The sequence below is a fragment of the Petaurus breviceps genome, unplaced genomic scaffold (genome assembly GCF_028583685.1).
Source record: "Petaurus breviceps papuanus isolate PSGF00001 unplaced genomic scaffold, PetGlider_PUasm1.0 654, whole genome shotgun sequence".
Classification (NCBI taxonomy): Eukaryota; Metazoa; Chordata; class Mammalia; order Diprotodontia; family Petauridae; genus Petaurus; species Petaurus breviceps.
Genome location: NW_027186438.1, coordinates 137878 through 156215, shown reverse-complemented (window position 1 = coordinate 156215; position 18338 = coordinate 137878). Strand labels below are relative to the sequence as shown.

The 18338-nt window shown below is 46.0% G+C and overlaps 1 protein-coding gene across 1 annotated transcript in view; it reads right to left on the bottom strand.

The window, feature by feature from the left end:
- The window catches only part of LOC138173849 (zinc finger protein 558-like), a 14501-nt gene extending 6933 nt beyond the window's left edge, over positions 1-7568 (bottom strand). Inside the window, exons 1-5 of the mRNA XM_069103941.1 lie at positions 7394-7568; positions 5458-5613; positions 3682-3808; positions 2163-2258; positions 1-98 (exon numbers count right to left, since the gene is read on the bottom strand). The exon at positions 1-98 is cut by the window's left edge and continues 6933 nt beyond it. Of these exons, the coding sequence (XP_068960042.1) occupies positions 1-98; positions 2163-2258; positions 3682-3808; positions 5458-5490 (354 nt within the window). The 5' untranslated portion in view covers positions 5491-5613; positions 7394-7568. The remainder of the gene's footprint in view (positions 99-2162; positions 2259-3681; positions 3809-5457; positions 5614-7393) is intronic.
- Positions 7569-18338: the final 10770 nt, after the last annotated feature.

Here is an 18338-nt window from a genome sequence, read left to right as displayed (position 1 = left end):
AGCCTTTCCACACTGCTTACATTCATAAAGTTTCTCTCTGGTGTGGATTCTCTGACGTATAGGAGTAGTGTCTTTCCTTTCAAGTCTGATCTCTCCTTCTGAAAGAAACAAGCAGTAAAAAACACACACATACACACATATGTATATACAAACAGACGCATATATAATTATATCACTTTCCCTCCATCAACAGAATATAAACTCAATATATATTCTCTTTCCCCAGGCAGAGAGAAGTCTTCCAACTTAAATGGGAGGGAACAATTATTTCAAAATGCCATTAACTCACATCCCAAGGATGAGGTCAACTACAAAGAGTTTCACACATAATTACACTGGATCCTTACAACACATGAGACAGACGCAGAGCATCCTTGTTACATTCACAGCTCTGACCATGAGCTCTGAATAGCTGAATAACTTGACCCAAATCCCAATGGCTGAGACAAGAATTCAAACTTGTGCCTGGGTAGGGTCTGTCCACTGTATGAGACAGATTATTTTGACTTCCAATCTATCCTTTGCATTTCATTTCCTGCACATCCAAGCCTTTCTTCATAGATTTGGTGCCATTTTGTGTACGTATAGTAAAAATTAAAATATCTCATGATCTCTCATATCTGTAAGTATAATAAAATTTCCCTATTAATAATTTTCCATTTTTTCTGCTCAATATTTGATGTCACATGAAGAATATCAGTACTGTTTCCTCTATTTACCTAAAGCATAAAAGATTTTGTTCTGGCTTATTAATATTTACATTTTTTTTGCAAGTCAGTCAGGGTCAAGTGACTTGTCCAGGGTCACACAACTATTAAGAGTCAAGAATCTGAGGCTGGATTTGAACTAAGGCCCTTCTAATTCCAGGGCCAGTGCTCCATCTCTAGGCTCTGACACTGTCCATCACCCCTTTTTCTTCACACTCTCCTTTCCAGATTTTAGTGACACTACTCTCTGCTGGTTCTCCTTTTATCACATACAAAATAAAACTCATTCTCTTTCCCCAACCCTCCCATCCTCAACTTTCCTAATGCTATCCAAGGCGTCCTCCAGTCATCCAAGCTCACAGATGAAGGCTCATGCACTCCCCGACTCTCACACATTCACCCTCCTGGCCCCTCTAGTCAATCTGGAGCAAAGTCCCATGACTCCACCCCTGAGGATCTCTCCCATATATTTTTCTCTCCAAGCACTATTACCATCCTGGTTCCGTCCCCAGTAACCTCACACCTGAGGTCTTTCAGAGCCTGCTGGATCATCCAGCTGCCTCATCACTCCCCAGCCCAGCCAATGCCCCACCGAGTTGTTAAGTTCATCTTCCTAAAGCTCTCACCTGACCATGTCACCACCCACTCAACAACCTTCAGCAATAGGATCCAATACAAAATCCTCCCCAGGGCTGCTAGAACACGTCATCACCTCCCCCTCTCCTATTCTTCCAGTTTTCTTTCAACCTATTTCGCCCCAGATTTGCTATAATGCAAATTGCTATATTATCCTCCTTTCTGTGTTGTGGACAGGACACTCCACCTCCTGACTCCCTGGGCTTTCCTCACCATTCCTATGCCTCAAATGCTCCCCCTGGCTTTGCTGAAGCCCCAGCCAGAGCCCACCTTCCACAATGAGCCTTTCCCAGTCCTTCACTTTAGGGCCTTCCCTCTCTTGACCAACTCAAATTCATCCTGACTAATGTGGGTTTCTACATAGTTGTTGAAGTGTTGTCTGCCCCTCCAGACTGTGAGCTCCCTGAGCGATGGGGATGTCCCTCTCACCTCTTTATGTTCCCAGTGCTTAGCACAGGGCCTAGCTTGTAGCAGGTGCTTAAATGTCTGTTGGCCTGAAGGTCTAAGAAAGAGTTCATATTGGAAACCTTGCTCCTGTTAGCATCTTCAGGGGAATCTCATGCCCCAAATTCCAAATAATGATTTGTTATAAGATCACGAATTTATCCCTAGCAGGGAGCTGAAAGACCATGTAGTCCAACCCCTTCATTTTACATATGGGGAAACTGAGGCTCCATGGTTCAGTGACTCGCCCAGGAAGCCATGGCTAAAAAACATCTGCAAAGGAATTGCAAGGCAGGTCTTCCTGCCCCAAATCTAGCACTTGCTTCAGCACAACACAGAGCAGCCCCTTGTAATCCCAGCTCTCACCTCACTCACCTGGACAGCAGCTCCTCAGGCCTTCCTGCTCCAGCAGCCATGGGGCTTCCCTTTGCTCAAAATAGGAGATCACATCTCCTCTGGGAACTGGAATTCCTGGGCACGGGGAATCAGGGAAAGGCATATAAAGAAATGTGTACTTTAGTTCTCTTTAGGGAGAGGTATGTGAATATAGAACCACACCCTTTTCAGAATCACTCCCTTGAGATCACCCCTAGATGTCTGCACTGACCAATTAGTGCTTGTGATACAAAATAACCCAAAATAGAATGTGTTGTACAACCCGTTCAGAGAGACAACCAAACCTCTGCCCCCCATGTTCTTCTGCTGCATTGGGGCAGAAACTCCTACTCCCCAAACCCAGTCAAAGTGCAATTGTGCCAGATCAGCCTCAATCCCGAGCTCTAGGGTCCGTAATGAATCAGCTGCTGCCCTGTCCCCCACCTGGCTCCTCACTCCCTGAACCCTATATAAACCTTGTGTACTGTTCATTCAAGGAGAGTTTTGCCTCTTTGGGGGAGAGTTTCCTACTGGCAAAGTCAGCAAACCCTAGTTGGTCCCAAGTCTATTTCTTGGCCAGTCATTCCTGGCACCCACAGGGGTATGTATGCAAGCAAGGAACCAGGGTGGTTTGCAGGACATCTGAAGGAGAGTTTCCATAGCATTTATTTTGGAGGGGTACTGGGGGAAAAAGTTGTGGAAATAGTTTGATGTCAGAGAATTTGGTCTTGGTGCACTTTCTTCATAAAAGGATGGATTCAGTGCACAGTTTCCATTCTCTAGAAATCAGAAGCAGCTGAAAGTGAAGGTGAGAGAGCCCTGGGCCTGGAGTCAGGTCTCAGAGAGTTAATAGCTGGGTGCCCCTGGACAAGTCACTTAACCTCTGTTTGCCTCAATTTCCCAACTGTAAAACGTGGATAATAATACCACCCAACTTTAAAGGTTATTGTGAAGATGAAGTAATGTAACACTTAAGAAAACCCTTGGCAGAGCCCATGGCAAACAGCAGGGGGCTATAGATGCTGATCTCCCTCCCTTCCTTCCCCACGATCTGTGCTGGAAGTTTAGGGCAATAGCGAAAAAGATGAAGGACAAACCTGTACAGCAGCCACGAATGAGAGCTCTGAGCTACCAACATGTGCTTGGTAAATAGAAGAAGGTTCCAAATACTAGACCCATCCCAAAGAGGAAGGGGGTACCAAAACTCATGTCCAGGTAGAGGTAAGACCCAACCATCCCTGAGATGAGTTCCACTTATAATCTTGGGATTCTTCCATCCTCAAGCTCCTTAGAACTGGTGAGAAACAGCTTCAGGAGCAAGAAAGGAAACCCTCAGCTTCCTATCACAGAATGCAAAGGCTTCCTGTAGGAAAACCAGGCAGCATGAGAAGTCTGTCTCTTAGACCCAGGAGACCAACACTTTTCTCTCTCCAATAATTGGTAGATACTCCAAAGCCTGCACAGTAGGCAATGATATTCCTTTTGATTACAGACTCAGAGTTAGTAGAAGCGTCCTTACCCAGGGACAGCAGGTTCTGGGCATTCTCCAGCATCACCTCCTTGTACAGCTCCTTCTGAGGAGGGTCCAAGAGGCCCCACTGCTCCTGGGTGAAGTCCACAGCCACATCCTTGAATGTCACCAACCCCTAAATCATCAAAAGTCATAGGGCTTGAACACATAGAGTTGAAAGATACTTCAGAGTGAAATATTCCAATCCTCATCAATTTACAGGAGGAAAGTTGAAGCCCAGAGAAGTATTTGCCCAAAGGTCATACCCTTTATGAGAGTCAGAGTCAACTCCTGAAAAGACAGCAAGAGCCCATAGGAATTCTGAGAAAAGCATTTTATGTCATCAGTTGGAATAAGGTTGAGAAATGTCTTATTCTGGAGAGAGCGTGTGTGCTATTTGTGAGGTAGGTGTATCTGTGGAGGAGAAAGAGAGAGGCTGATGTGAAATTTCTTCCTTATCAGAACTGATATAGGCGACACATTCTACGGAAGCATCTGTGAGAAGCAAGCAAGTACACTACATTCTGGAGGGGAAATTAATATGGTCCCTGAAAAGAGAGTAAAATTAAAGGCAAGGTCTACTTTGCTTCCTGAACAACTGAAAAAAAAGTCTTATCTAGATGAAACCATGAAGGGGATGCTGGAAGATATTCATCAGAAAGTGGACTGCACTGAGGGGTTGGAGCTGGTTCCCATCCAAGTGAAGTATCTTTATCTGTTATTACATTGAGGTTTTGAGGTCCCTCTGGATTTGTGCCAAATCCCAAACAGCTTATGCCTTTGCTTTAGGATTGCTTTCATTTGTCTATAGCATATATTCCCTAATTACAAAGTTAATTACTTAGTAATAAGGCTAATTATGATGGAGAAGGGCAAGCTGGGGAGTATGGTGCATAAAGCACTGGGCTTGGAATCAGGAAGACATCTTTATGAGCTCAAATGTGGCCTCAGAAACTTACCAGCAAGGGGGCTAGGCAATTGAGTTAACCTTGTTTGCCTCAGTTTCCTCATCTGTTAGATGAATTGGAAAATACTCCAGTATCTTTGACAGGGAAGCCCTAATGGGTTTACTAAGTGTCAAATAAGACTGAAATGACTGAACAACAAGAATGATATGGGAAGGAAGGTTTCTTTATTGCTTAAAATAAGCAATATTTAATTAATTCGGCTTTTGTCTGAGCTAATTCATCATAAAAATGTAGCCAGTTTCTTTATAAGAAATAAATGATTCAGATATAAAATCCTTTGTAGCTTTCAGAGCCCTTCATAACCTGGTCCCCAACCAGCCTCTCCAGTCTTCCTCTAGCTTTTCCCCACATGCTCTGGAATCCAGTGGCACTGCCCTTTTTGTGAGTTCCTCACACAAGAAACTCTGTCCAGACCCTGACTGTCTCCATGCCTGCCATGCCCTCTGTCCTCTCCACCTCCTGGCTTCCTTCAAGCTGTGTGGAGGGAGAACAAAGCCATGGTCCCCATGGAACGGAGACTGAGGAGTCGAGTGGGCGTCCAAGCTGTCAGGAGGGAGAACAGAAATGCAAAAGAGGGTGCAGCAATGGGGGAAGGGGACAGTGAGTGCTTGAGATGCCAAAGGGTCAATGAATGGAGTTAACGCAGAGAAGTAGAGAGGAGGGCAGGGTGGCCACTGCTGTCTTTAATCTCAGGCCTAGGTTTGTACAGAAGCCATCCACAGGTAAGGCATTGCCAGCTTCATAGACCATTCCCTGGGTCTATGGAAATGACCTCCAATGCTGATCTTGGTCAAGTCTGTGGATGGATGGCACTCACCTGGGCCTGGGGTCTGCACCTCCCACGGGCCATTCCCTCTGGCTCTGGGCTCTCTGCTTGGGGCAGGCCTTGGTTCTCTGCAGACTGAGCTGGGGAGGGAGAAGGATCCCAGAGGGGGATAGATCTTTCCTCCTTCTTCCTAGGCAGCAGGCTGACCTACAGGGATATATGTAGGGTGAGGGCCGACAGGAGTTACAGAGGCCGAGGCCCTGCTCTCAGCGGAGAGACCCTCACCTCCAGAGGGGAAGGAGAATGTAGTTAGGGTCAGGCTGGGAAATAAAGATGGCTCCACTCTCTCTTACTTGCCCCCTCCACTCTCCCATTCTAGGAAGCAGAAAGTGCTTTGGAATCCCAGGGGGGATGAGACCAGTCAGAGCATCAGTGACCATGAGTCAGAGCTCTCCCTCTCAATGTTCCTCTGCCCTCCCTGCATCCCCTGTCCTTGACTCACACACACAGAATCTGGACCACAGACTGACTGCATGACCTTGGAAGGAGGGTAGCATCTAGAGAAGGCTGGGGATGGGGAGGGCTCTGGGATGGGGCTGCCAGTAAGGACCAGGGGAATCCTGAGGCTCAGAGACACAATCCAGTCTGGGATACTGCTTCCTGGCAGGGGCCTGGGGGCTCTGGTACCTGGGTCCAAGGTGGGTGCTAGGGGCAGGCAGGCAGGACCCCTGGATCCTCACAGGGGGTGGTAAAATTGCATCTTGTCCTGGTGGAATCCTAATAAAGCTGCCCCCAGGCCCAAGATTCTAACTTCCTCGCAGACCCCACTGAAGAGCAGACCCACTGCGCCCCCCACTCACCCCCTTCCATCAGTACCCTGACTTCTTCACATTGGCCTCACTATTCACTGGAGTAACAGCTGTGTTATTTCTCCCAGTAACAGCAGGTGTGTCCACGTGATGGGATCCCAGCCCCATTCAGCAGGCTTGTCCTTGCACTCAACCACCACATCCACCTGGTCTCAGACAGGACCACAATACTCAGCCAGTCAGAAAGCAGGATGTGGGGGGCCTTTCCCTAAGTAGGCACCTGTGCTAATAGAAAAAGCTGCCTTTCAGGTGACCTTGTGACAGAGGCTCATTATCCTATGTAGATTCCCTCAGGGGGTTTTCTGTATGCATTGTGGGCAATAACATGCATAGTTCCACTGTGGCTCCCCCATTACCTCATCCTTCAACAAAGCCCTCCTGCCTTTTTAACATTCATAATTTCTGTTATGTAACTGCATCTTATACAAATCCCTCTTGCTTTCTCTTCCCCTTGGAACTCAGCCCTCTTCACCAGAGGCATCAATCTCAGTAAATGCCCGTACTTGCATTAGAGGTTGTCTGACGGAATTCTTTGAGCAGGTCCCACCACACACGTGTGAAAACTCAACTACCCCCATCCCCCCTTCCCCTCGTGGTCAGGAGGGTTTAGCAGGAAATGAGACTGTGAAGGGGAAGCTGGCAGTCAAGTCCACACTGTTCCACAGAGCAAAGGAGCGTGACTGATACATTGTATCCCGAACCAGCCCCATTTCCCAGCCTGACCTGCCGGGCAGGGTCTGCGTGTCTGGGTTTGCTGAGCCCAAGCCGACCTGGCCGGCTCCTGAGCAGCAGGACACTCGGAGGGGCTCATCACTCCGGGACGGCCATGAACTAGCCCCTGGGAGGCCCAGAAAGGAGCTGGTCTCTTCCCCCAAACCCTAGAAAAAGGGACCTCAAACTCCCCCTCCCCCCGGGATCCAGGCTGCTCAGGGCTCTGGGCTGGAACCCCAGGGGAGGGGCAAGAGGCTCTCTGCCCTTGGCCCTCCCCATCCCATTCCTCTCCGTATGCCCCCCAGTGCACCCCTCCCCACTCTTCTCAGCTTGTCCCCAGGCCTTATTAAATAGCATTGCGGCCCCCTTTCCCGCGCCCCCCATTCCACAGTTCATCAATTAAATACCCTTTCACTTAGCGTTTGAGCAGGAGGGTCCAAGGGAAACAGCTCTGGCTACTAGTGGGCCACGCAGTTGAAACTCTTGGGAATACCAGACAGGTGTGGATGGCGCCGGACCCAGAGTTCCAGTTTCCCAGAGGCCTCGGTGATGCCTTCTATCTGGGAACTGACCCTCCCACCTCTCTCTGTGGTCCGGGCCGGAGCCCTGCCCATCACTCTGCCCCTCCCCGTCCCCCCCCCCCCCCCCCCCCCCCCTCGGAACTCAAGGACTCCTCCGGTCCCCCCCAACCCCCCCCCGCCCCCCCCCCCCTCCCCATCCACCTTAGGAACCGGGAAATAAAGGTGGGTGCTGTGTCTGTGCTGCTGAGCCTGACAGCAAAGATGGGGAGGGACTCGGACCCCAAGCTCCAAGTTGTTTTTTAACCATAAAACAGTTTGGGGATGGAAAAATTCTCTTCTCCAACGCCTCCAGCACTACCCCCCTCCCCTCCCTAGAGAAAGAAAATGGGAGTGGCGGCGGAAGGGGGTGGGTCGCTCGCAAACTTCCTGTTGTGAGGGAAATGCCCCGTTGGGAGAAGTGGCCCTCATCCCAGACTGGGAGAGACCAAGCCAAGACCCGTTGGCATCACCACAGGCATCAAGAACACGGACTTTTCCAGGCAAACGACAGAATGCCTACACGGATCCTTTGAATTTGCGATTATCCTTCTTGCTGGGATTAGTTTAGACTGCTCTGCAGACCTGGGGTTCATGCTGCTGGCGGCCAGGGGCCCCGGGGGTGGGTTGTGCTCATACTGTACCTGGTTCTGATCCCTCTGGCCACCCCCTCCCCTTCTGGCAGAAAGTAGGTTCTAGCAGGAGGTGAGATAGCAAAGGGACAGCTGGAAGCCCCATAGGAATCATCCCAAAGGTCAGAGGAGCCGAATTTCCAAAGTGTGTCATCTAGTAACTACAATTCACATCCCAGTGACGTGTGCTGAATCACAGAAGCCATGGAGCTGCTGCTTGTCCAACACCTGGGATTTCTTCCCGTCACCAAACGTTGTCCCCCAGTTACCATGTTATTGACACAAGGGCTTTTCCTTCTTCTGAAGATATTCTTATTTTTTAAAGATTAATTCTAATAGTAAATGATTTGGAATAAGAGGCAAAGAAGGAGTCTCCCATGGCACCTAACTGATCCCCAAGTTCTACAGAGAGACCTTAAGAGTGTCACTGCTTCTGACCCCCTTGGGAGGACCTGTCTGGCTTGAGTTCTCTGTCAAATAGCTTTTAAGCCAAATGTACCTCTGGCATGGGAGATGTGCTCTCTGCAGTGGAGTCTGAATGCTTGGCAGTGTGGCTCGAGAAAGAACCTCAGTGTCTGGTACCTTATCCTGCCATGTGATGTTCAGAATCTTCCAAAACTTCCAAATGGAAGTGATTCAGTTTCCTGGCATGGCACTGGCAGACTGCCCAGGCTTCCCAGGCATACAACAATGAGGTCCGCACCTTGGCTCTGTAGACCCTCAGTCTGGTACACTGCCAAGGGGAGTGACCTTATTATCCCCAGCATTCACTGCTTCTCCATTTGCTGTCCTGTAAGGTTCCATGGAGAGATGATGTGGGACGGACTGGTGGAACACTGTGGGTTGGGGGTGGGGGTTATGACAATTGTTAGGTCAAAATTAGGATGAGCAGCAGAGAGATGGTCCACACTTTGTTTCAGCTCGGCTTCAGAGGCTGCACTGAGGGCACAACCATCTCTGACCAAAACACACCCACCAACTCTCTTGGTCTGAAGACTGTGACAGGCTTTTTATTGAGCCAGTGTCCATCCTGAGAATGCTGGCAGCTGCCCAAAGCAACCTAATCTCCTTTCCTCTCCCCACCACCAAGCCTCTGAAGCTCTTGTGGCCACTGCTGACCACCCACCTCATGTTTCTTTGTTGATTAGGCTCCAGCTGGCTGCTGCCCACTCTGGTCTTGAGGGGCGCAGCTGGAGCTCCAAGGCAAGTGACTAACCAAAACAGTCAGTCCTGATGTGGAACCTGGAGCTGACCTAGAGCTTTATCTCCTCAGTCCGGTGCCACACCTGAGGCTGAGCTTGAATTCTGGTCGTCCCCTGTGTGGGCCCAGGGCCATCCACTGCCCCACCAGGCTGCCATCCATGGGGCTGATTGGCCTGGGCTGGCTCCCAGGGCTTTGCCTTTCCTTTTTGAGGGGCCTTCTACTGGCCTCTTGCACAGTGTGGAGTGTGGCCCAGCACTGGGGAAGTTTTCCCTCAGTGCCTCTGGAGGATTGCATCCATAGGAGCCTGGGTTAATGCTGGAAGGGGCCTTCAGGGACCCAGATAGAGCCAATGCTCCCCCACCTGTGGGGGCTCCAGGGCTCCTTGACACTCTTCTAAATGGCTGAGCCCCTAAGAGTTTGGCCTTCTGTGGGGTCTGGTGCACAGAGAGAGGCCCACCACCCTTAGACTGGAGTTATTGTTCCGTGAATCACCTGGACTTAAGAAAATGACAAATGCACACTGAAGGACGTGGATCCGGGGAGCCAGCTGTCCAGCAGCATCAGGCACCCCTCTGTTTATAGCTATTCGCAGAGGCTGCATCAGACACCTCCAGGGCTCTGAGGCTGATGACATACTGGCTCATTTGTCTAACAGTTCTGATAAACCCATTCCAGATGCACACAAAGATGTGGTTTTCCTGAAAACTAACCATTTCCGAAGCAAAAAAGCAGATGACTGATAAGAATATCATTCTGCTTTGTGTCTTCAGGCAGACGTCTTTAATTGCTTTGGAAATAGTTGTGACCTGGAGATTCCCTGAAAAGGTTTCAGTGTTCGCTGACCCCTCCAACTCCAACCCTTTCATTTTACAGAGGGGGAAATGAGGCCCAGGCAGGTGAAGGCCACATCAACTGGGCCCCAACCACCTGAACCCTGGGTCTGCACAGTCATCCTTTGATGGTTTCTCTGGTTAGGCACTGAATAAATCAAGTAAATTTGGCAATATGGCCATCCTCACTATGGCCTCCAAGGCCACGGGCAATCTTCAGTGATTTTCTTTATTTTTCTTTTTTTAAAATTAATTTGTTTACTTTTAGTTTACAAGATTCATTACCACAACTCCTTGAGTTTCAAATTTTCTCTCCCTCCCTTCCCCCCCCCCCCCCATGAAGGCATACAATCAAGTATAGCATCTGCAAATACTTTCACATTAGGCATTAGTCAGGTTATAAAGAAGGATTGTGACAGATGGAATGAAGAATGGGAAAGAGGAAACAAAACTAAACAAGAAACGAAAAAAGGCAGGTAGTTTGCTTCAATCTGGGTTCAATCGCAGTTCTTTCTCTGGATGCAGACATCTCTCTCCATCACGAGTCTTTTGGGTTTGACTTATGTCTCTGCATTGCTGAGAAGAGTCCAGTTTGTCAAAGCTGGTCGTCACCACACATACGTTGTGTCTGTAATTGTGAACAAATTCCTCTTGGCTCTACTCTTCTCACTCAGCATCAGTTCGTATAAGCCTCTGCAGGTAAATATGAAGTCCATCTGCTCCTCGCTTCTTATAGCACAATAGTATTCCATAACATGCACATACCATGACTTGTTCAGGCATTTCCCAATTGATGGGCACCCCCTTAATTTCCAATTCTTTGCCACTACAAAAAGAGCTGCTATAAACATTTTTGTACATATGGGTCTTTTCCCCACTTCTGTGATCTCTTTGGAATACAACCCTAGAAGTGGAATTGCTGGGTCAAAGGGTATGAAAGTATTTATAACCCTTTGGGCATAATTCCAGATTGCTCTCCAGAAAGGCTGGATCAGTTCACAACTCCACCAGCAATGCATTAGTGTTTCAATTTGTCCACATCCTCTCCAGCATTTGTCATTTTCCTGTTTTGTCATCTTAGCCAATCTGACTGGTGAGATGTGGTACCTTAGAGTTTTTTGATTTGCATTTCTCTAATCAATAGTGATTTGGAGCATTTCTTCATGTGCTTATAGATATCTTTAATTTCTTTCTCTGAAAACTGCCTGTTCATATCCTTTGACCATTTATCAATTGGGGAATGACTTGTATTCTTATAGATTTGACTCAGTTCTCTGTGTATTTTAGAAGTGAGTCCTTTGTCAGAGACATAGGTTGTAAAGATTCTTTCCCAATTTCCCACCTCCCTCTTAATCTTGGTTACATTGGCTTTGTTTGTACAGAAGCTTTTCAATTTCATGTAATCAAAATTATCCATTTTGCATTTTATAATGCTCTCTAATTCTTGTTTAGTCATAAAGTCTTTCCCTCTCCACAACTCTGACAGGTAAACTATTCCTTGTTTTCCGAGATTGCTTACAGTATCAACCTTTATACCTAGATCATGCACCCATTTAGACTTGATTTTGGTATATGGTGTTAGGTAATGGTCTATGCCCAGTTTCTGCCATACTGTATTCCAGTTTTCACAGCAGTTTTTGTCAAATAGTGAATTCTTATCCCCAAAACTGGGGTCTTTGGGTTTTTCAAACAACAGATTACTATAGTCATTGACTGCTGAATCTTTTGTGCCTAATCTATTCCATTGATTCACTACTCTATTCCTCAGTACCAAGTACCAAGCAGTTTTGATGACTGCTGCTTTATGATATAGATTGTCCAATGATTTTCTATATCTGTACAGGGCTGTATAGTTATGGTCATTTAGTGTGTGTGTGTGTGTGTGTGTATGTATGCGTGCCTGAGTGCATGTTGGTATATGTTTTGGTGTGCATGTGTGTGTGTCCATGTGTGCGAGAGTGTGTGTGTATGTGTGTGTGTGTGTGTGTGTGTGTGTGTGTGTGTGTGGGAGAGAGAGAGAGAGAGAGAGAGAGAGAGAGTGTGCGTTGGTAAGTAGACCTGTCTGTATATTTGGCTTAAGCAGGCATAGCTGCAATACAGGCATCTTTCCACAAGATGGCAACATTTTTTTTTTTTTTACAAAGATCAATGGAGGGAGGCATGGAGGATCAAGGAAGGAATCTACATGCCAGTTTTGGTCCTGGTTGGGTAAGCTGACAGGGGTGGACAGTCCCAACGTTCTCTGAAGCCTGTCAGAGTCTCAGTGAAGAATACAGTCAAAGTTAGACTCTTGTATGTTTATGAGATCTCCTTCCCTCATCCAAAAACCATGTGCAATCTTCTACTTAGAAACCCTGGAAAGCCTTTGGTATTTCAGTTTTTAAATGACATTTTACTACAAAATAAAATGTGTTTCCATGAGCTTCTGAAAGCTTTGGGAGAGGAGGCAATGAGATGATATTTGTGAAACTCTTAGTACAGCTCCTGACCCACACAGCAGATAATAAAGGATTGCTGCCTTCCCCCTTATAGTATTGGAAAAGTGTTGAGTGTATGAAGACACAAGCATTTTCCAACAGCTGTAAAACTGAAGTACCAAACTATCATTATGACTTGTTCCTTAAGTTTGATGACATTACATTTCCAATCTTTTTCTTTGTATTCGAAAATCCAATTTTCTATCTTCTGGTATTTCCTAAAGAATTAACCATTTCACACACTCAGGAGTTCAGCAGGTTGTGACAGACTGGCAAATTTTCCTAATCCTGCAGTTGCTATACCCTGGAGTTGTCCTGCTACAGGGTCCCTCTGCCAAAACCTTCATTTGGTGACAAGACATCTGCCATATCAATTCACCATAGCCATTAAACTAAGAGTCAACAACCCAGTGGATCAAGTTGGGGAGGAAAAGGCTTCTAGACCAAGGATAAAATGAAATTGTGCACACAGGAATCATTTCAGGATTGACTGAAAAGACTGTGTCACAGGTGGGCCCAGCTCTAATGCCCTGGTCACTCTCCCCAATGACAAAAAGTCCCCTACATTAATTCCACCATACATATGAAACAAGCTTCTTATTCAGTCATTTTTCTGACCTGTTTGACTTTTCATGACTCCATTTATGGTTTTCTTGGCAAAGATAGTGGAATTCTTTGTCATTCCCTTCTCCAGCTCATTTTTCAGATGAGGAAACTAAAGCAAACAGGTGTAAGTGACTTGGACAGGATGACACAGCTAGTAAATGTTGGAGGTCAAATTTGAAAGCAGATGAGTCTTCCTGCTCCAGGCCCCAACATCTATCCACTACATCACCTAACTGCCCACAAAATAGGGTGTTTCTTACTACCTTTGTAAAATATCGCCATCTTGTGGACAAAATCTATATGGTACCTCAAGCAGGGGCTTGAGCTATACCTGCAGGATTACCTAAGGCAGAAGGGTCCCAGTGGAGACTTGTCAAAAGGTGATCCACTGGAGGAGAAAATGGCAAACCATCCAGTATCTTTGCCAACAAAACCCCACCAACATCACTCAAACGACAAAAGGGATGAATTGGAAGATTAGTGGGATTTTGGGGAAAACAAAGGAGTTCCAGAAAAACATCTCCTTCTGCTTCATTGACTACACCAGAACCATTGTGGGAATCACAACAGAATATAGTGAGTCCTCAAAGACGTGGGAGTACTGCTGTGAAGAGAATAAGGGCGAGACCAAGACCTGAGTTTAAGATAAATTTAGATGTGGATTTATCGATCAAGCCCTGGACTACCTGGAGTATCCACTCAAATCAGGCAGCCCCTAATTGGGTTACAGGCAATGCTTATAAAGACAAAAACCACAATTGGGGAGGAGGGCTAGCTTAAGCAATGGCATACAGAAGCCAAGAACAGCCATTGGTTGGATCTATAGCTCAGGGCTAATTTGGAAATCGTGGTGCAATGGCTGACAGGGGTCCTTCCTAGAACAGGGTGGAGGTCACAGGAGGAGTGGAATTCCCAGAACAGGCTGGGGGTCATGGAACAGGCCAGGGTCATGTTCTGGGTGAAAGGTGTGGGGGACCCTGCTTGGTCAGCGTTCTGGGTGGAGGACCTTGCTGGGTGAGCAGCCCTAAACAGGGTGGTCTCTGGAATGGGATAGACTTGCCTAATCATCTTTATACAGACTTGCACCATAACCCTTATATGAAATGCTGCTTCAAGGCTTACTGATGTAGGGAAGTACTAACTTAAGGGAAAGATAAGGGAGCAGGGAACTATGCCTTGGATAGTACTCCTTAAAGCTGTTACAAGCAGTTACAGGGTTTAGGATGAAGACAGAGACAAATATAAAGGGGCTTAATGGTGACTTAATGGTGGGCTCCAAATCAGGTGGCATGTGGTTTGGGTTACCTTACAACAGTACCAGATCATCTTATCTGTCTCTTGAGGAACCTGTACGTGGGGCATGAAGCAACAGTTGGACAGATGTTGGAGGGATGTGGAAAAATTGGGACACTAATTCACAGTTGGTGGAACTGTGAGATGATCCAACATTCTGGAGAGCAATCTGGAATTATGCTAGAGTTATTAAACTACCTCTGGCCTTTGACCCAGTAACACCACTACTAGGTCTGTTTCCCAAGAGGATCAGGGACAAAGGAAAAGAACTGACATGTTCTAAAATATTTCTAGCAGCTTTATGGTGGCAAAGAACTGGAAATTTGACAGGATGCTCATCAACTGGGGAATGGCTGCACAGGTTTTGATGGAATATTATTGTGCTATGAGAAATGATGAGCTCAATGATCTTAGAAAAACCATGGAAAGATTTATGTGAAATAATGAAAGGTGAAGTGAGCAGAACAATGGGAACGTTGTATATAGTAACAGCAACAGTGCTTTAAGGACAACTCTGAGCAACTTAGTAATTTTGACTATTATAAAGACCTAAATTACCCACAAAAGACCTATGAAGGAAGCCACTATCTGCATCCAGGCAAAGAACTGATGAATAGATGGACAGAATGCTTTCTCACACACACACACACACACACACACACACACACACACGCAAATGCAGTATTTGTATCTAATGGCAGCCATCTCTAGGGCAAGGGAAGTAAGAGAAAAGAAATTAAAGAAAGTTACATGAGGGCAGAGCCAAGATGGTGGAGTAAAAACATGAACTAGTCTGGACTCTGGTCCAACCACCTCCAAAGCCTGTAAAATAAAGACTCTAAACAACTTTTAGAGCTACAGAACCCACAAAGTGAGAGAGAGAAACAAATCTCCTGCTGAAGGCAGCCTGGCAGGATGACAGGAAGGGTCTATGACACGTAGCTGGGAGCCAAGTGCAGTCCCGTGTGAGCCACACCAGCCTGGGGTGGCTCTGACCAGTGGCCCAGACTGGCCAGAGCAGACTTCAGGAGAGTGAATCACCACCAGCTGTGGTGGTTTCCAGACTTCTCAACCCATAAATGCCAAGCAGAAAGTAAAAGGTCAGTGGAGAACTGTGTTGGAACTGGGTCATGGAAGAGTGTGGTTTGGCCACTGCCCCAGGGCAAGAGGTGGCAGAGGCATGGCAGCTGCAGCTGCTGCCATGTGGCTTTCTTCAGACCTCCAGGCCTGCAGATCATGGGGGGACCAAGTAACCATTCAGAGGGTAATTGCTCTTGTTTGACCTGCTTGGATCTGGACTGTGGTCTTGGGTGAGGGTCCTGGGGTGTGTGGCCAGTGTACCAGAGCTTCAGGTATCTGCAGAGAGGGCACCCTCCTCATAGCTCTGACAGTATTTGTGTAAACCCCAGTGATTTGGGACACAGCTCTCTCTGGAAGTACAATTCTACCAGGGAAAAGAGCTCAAAAGTCAAGTAATTGGCTGGCAAGATGAGGAAGCATAATCAGACTGTTTTGGAGACAAAAAGGATCAAAACATGGAACTAGAAGAAATCAACAAAGTCAAAACTCCTGCATCAAAAGCTTCCAAGAGAAATATGAACTGGTTACAGGCCATGGAGGAGCTCAACAAGGATTTTGAAAATCAAGTAGGAGAAGTGGAGGAAAAATTGGGAAGAGAAATGAGAATGATGAAAGAAAATCATGAAAAGCAGGTCAGCAGTCTGCTAAAGGAGACCCCAAAAAATGCTGAAGAAAATAATCCCTTAAAAATGGACTAACTCAAATGGCAAAAGAGGCCCAAAAAGCCAATGAGGAGAAGAATGCCTTAAAAGCCAAATTGCCCAGAAGGAAAAGGAATTTCAAAAACTCACTGAAGAGAATAATTCCTTCAAAATGAGATTGGATGGCCGGCCAAGTAGCACAGCAAGTAAGAGCACCAGCCTCAGTGTCAGGATGACCTGGGGATCAAATCTAGCCTCAGATACTTAGCACCCACCCAGAAACACCTGGCCGTGTAACCTTGAGCAAGTTACTTAACCCCAATTGCTTAGGGGCAACCAGGTGGCTCAGTGAGTAAGAGCACCGGCCCCAGTGTCAGGATGACCTGGGATCGAATCCGGGCTCAGACACTTAGCACCACACCCAGAAATAACTGGCCGTGTAACCTTGAGCAAGTTACTTAACCCCAATTGCTGAAAGAAAAAACGAGATTGGAGCAAATGGAAGCAAGTAATTTTATGAGAAATCAAGATACTATACAACAGATCCAAATAAATGGAAAAAAATAGATGGCGATGTATACTATCTCACTGGAAAAACCACTGACCTGGAAAACAGATACAAGGGAGATAATTTTAATATTATTGGACTACCTGAAAGCCCTGATCAAAAAAAAATCCTAGAAACCATCCTTCAAGAAATTCTCAAGGAAAATTGCCCTGATATTCTAGAACCAGAGGGCAAAATAGAAATTGAAAGAATTTGCCCATTGCCTCTTGAAAAAGATCCCCAAAAGAAAACTCCTAAGAGTATCATAGGCAAATTCCAAAGTTCCCAGTCAAGGAGAAAATATTACAAACTGCCAGGAAGAAACAATTTGAGCATTGTGGAAACACAAGTTGTAGCAGCTTCTACATTAAGGCATCAAAAGGCTTGGAATATGATATTCCAGAGGTCAAAGGAGCTAGGATTTAAACCAAGAATCACCTATCCAGCAAAAGAGATATAATATTTCAGGGGAAAATATGGTCATTCAATGAAATAGAGGACTTTCAGGTATTCTTTCTTTTTAATTCTTTTTTTTTTCTTTTTGGAAGGGGGAAGGTAGGGCAATTGGGCTTAAGTGACTTGCCCAAGGTCATATGGCTAGTTTTGTGTGTGTGTGTGTGTATGTTAAGTGTCTGAGGCCAAATTTGAACTCAGGCTCTCCTGACTCCAGGTCTGGTGCTCTTTCTACTGCACCACTTACCCTCCGCATTTCAAGTATTATTTATGAGAAAACCAGAGCTGAACAGAAAATTTTACTTTCAAGGATAAGAAGCAAGAGAAGCATAAGAAGGTAAACAGGAAAAAGAAATCATAAGGAACTTATTAAAGTTGAAATATTTATATTCCTACATGGAAAAATGATTATTGTAACTCATGAGACTTTTCTCAATAGTAGGATATTTGGAGGGAATATATATGTATACATACATATATATGTATGTATAGGAGTGTGTATGTGTGTATAAATACATATATGAGTGTGTATATAGGTGTGTACATGTATACAAAGACAGAGGGCACAGGATCAGTTGAATAGGAAGGGATGATATTTAAAAAAATTAAGAGGTGAGAGAGAAATATAATGAGAGAAGGAGAAAAGGAGAGATAGAATAGGGTAAAAGAGGCAAGAGAAAACTGTTACAATGGAGGGGAAGAGCAGGAAGGTAAAAGAGAATGGGTTAACCTTATTCTCCTTGAATTTCGCTTAAGGAGGGAATAACATACACACTCATTTGGGTATCTTACCCTACAAGAAAGTAGGGGGGCAAGAAATGAGAGTGGGAATGATAGAAGTGGGGGGCAGATTTGGGGAGAGGGTAGTTAGAAGCACATACTTTTGAAAAGGGACAGGGTCAAAGTAGAAAATGGAATAAGTGAGGGGCAGGATATGATGAAGGGAAATATAGTTAGTCTTTCACAATATAAGTACTATGGAAATGTTTTGCATGACTACACATGTACAATCTATACTGAATTGCTTATCTT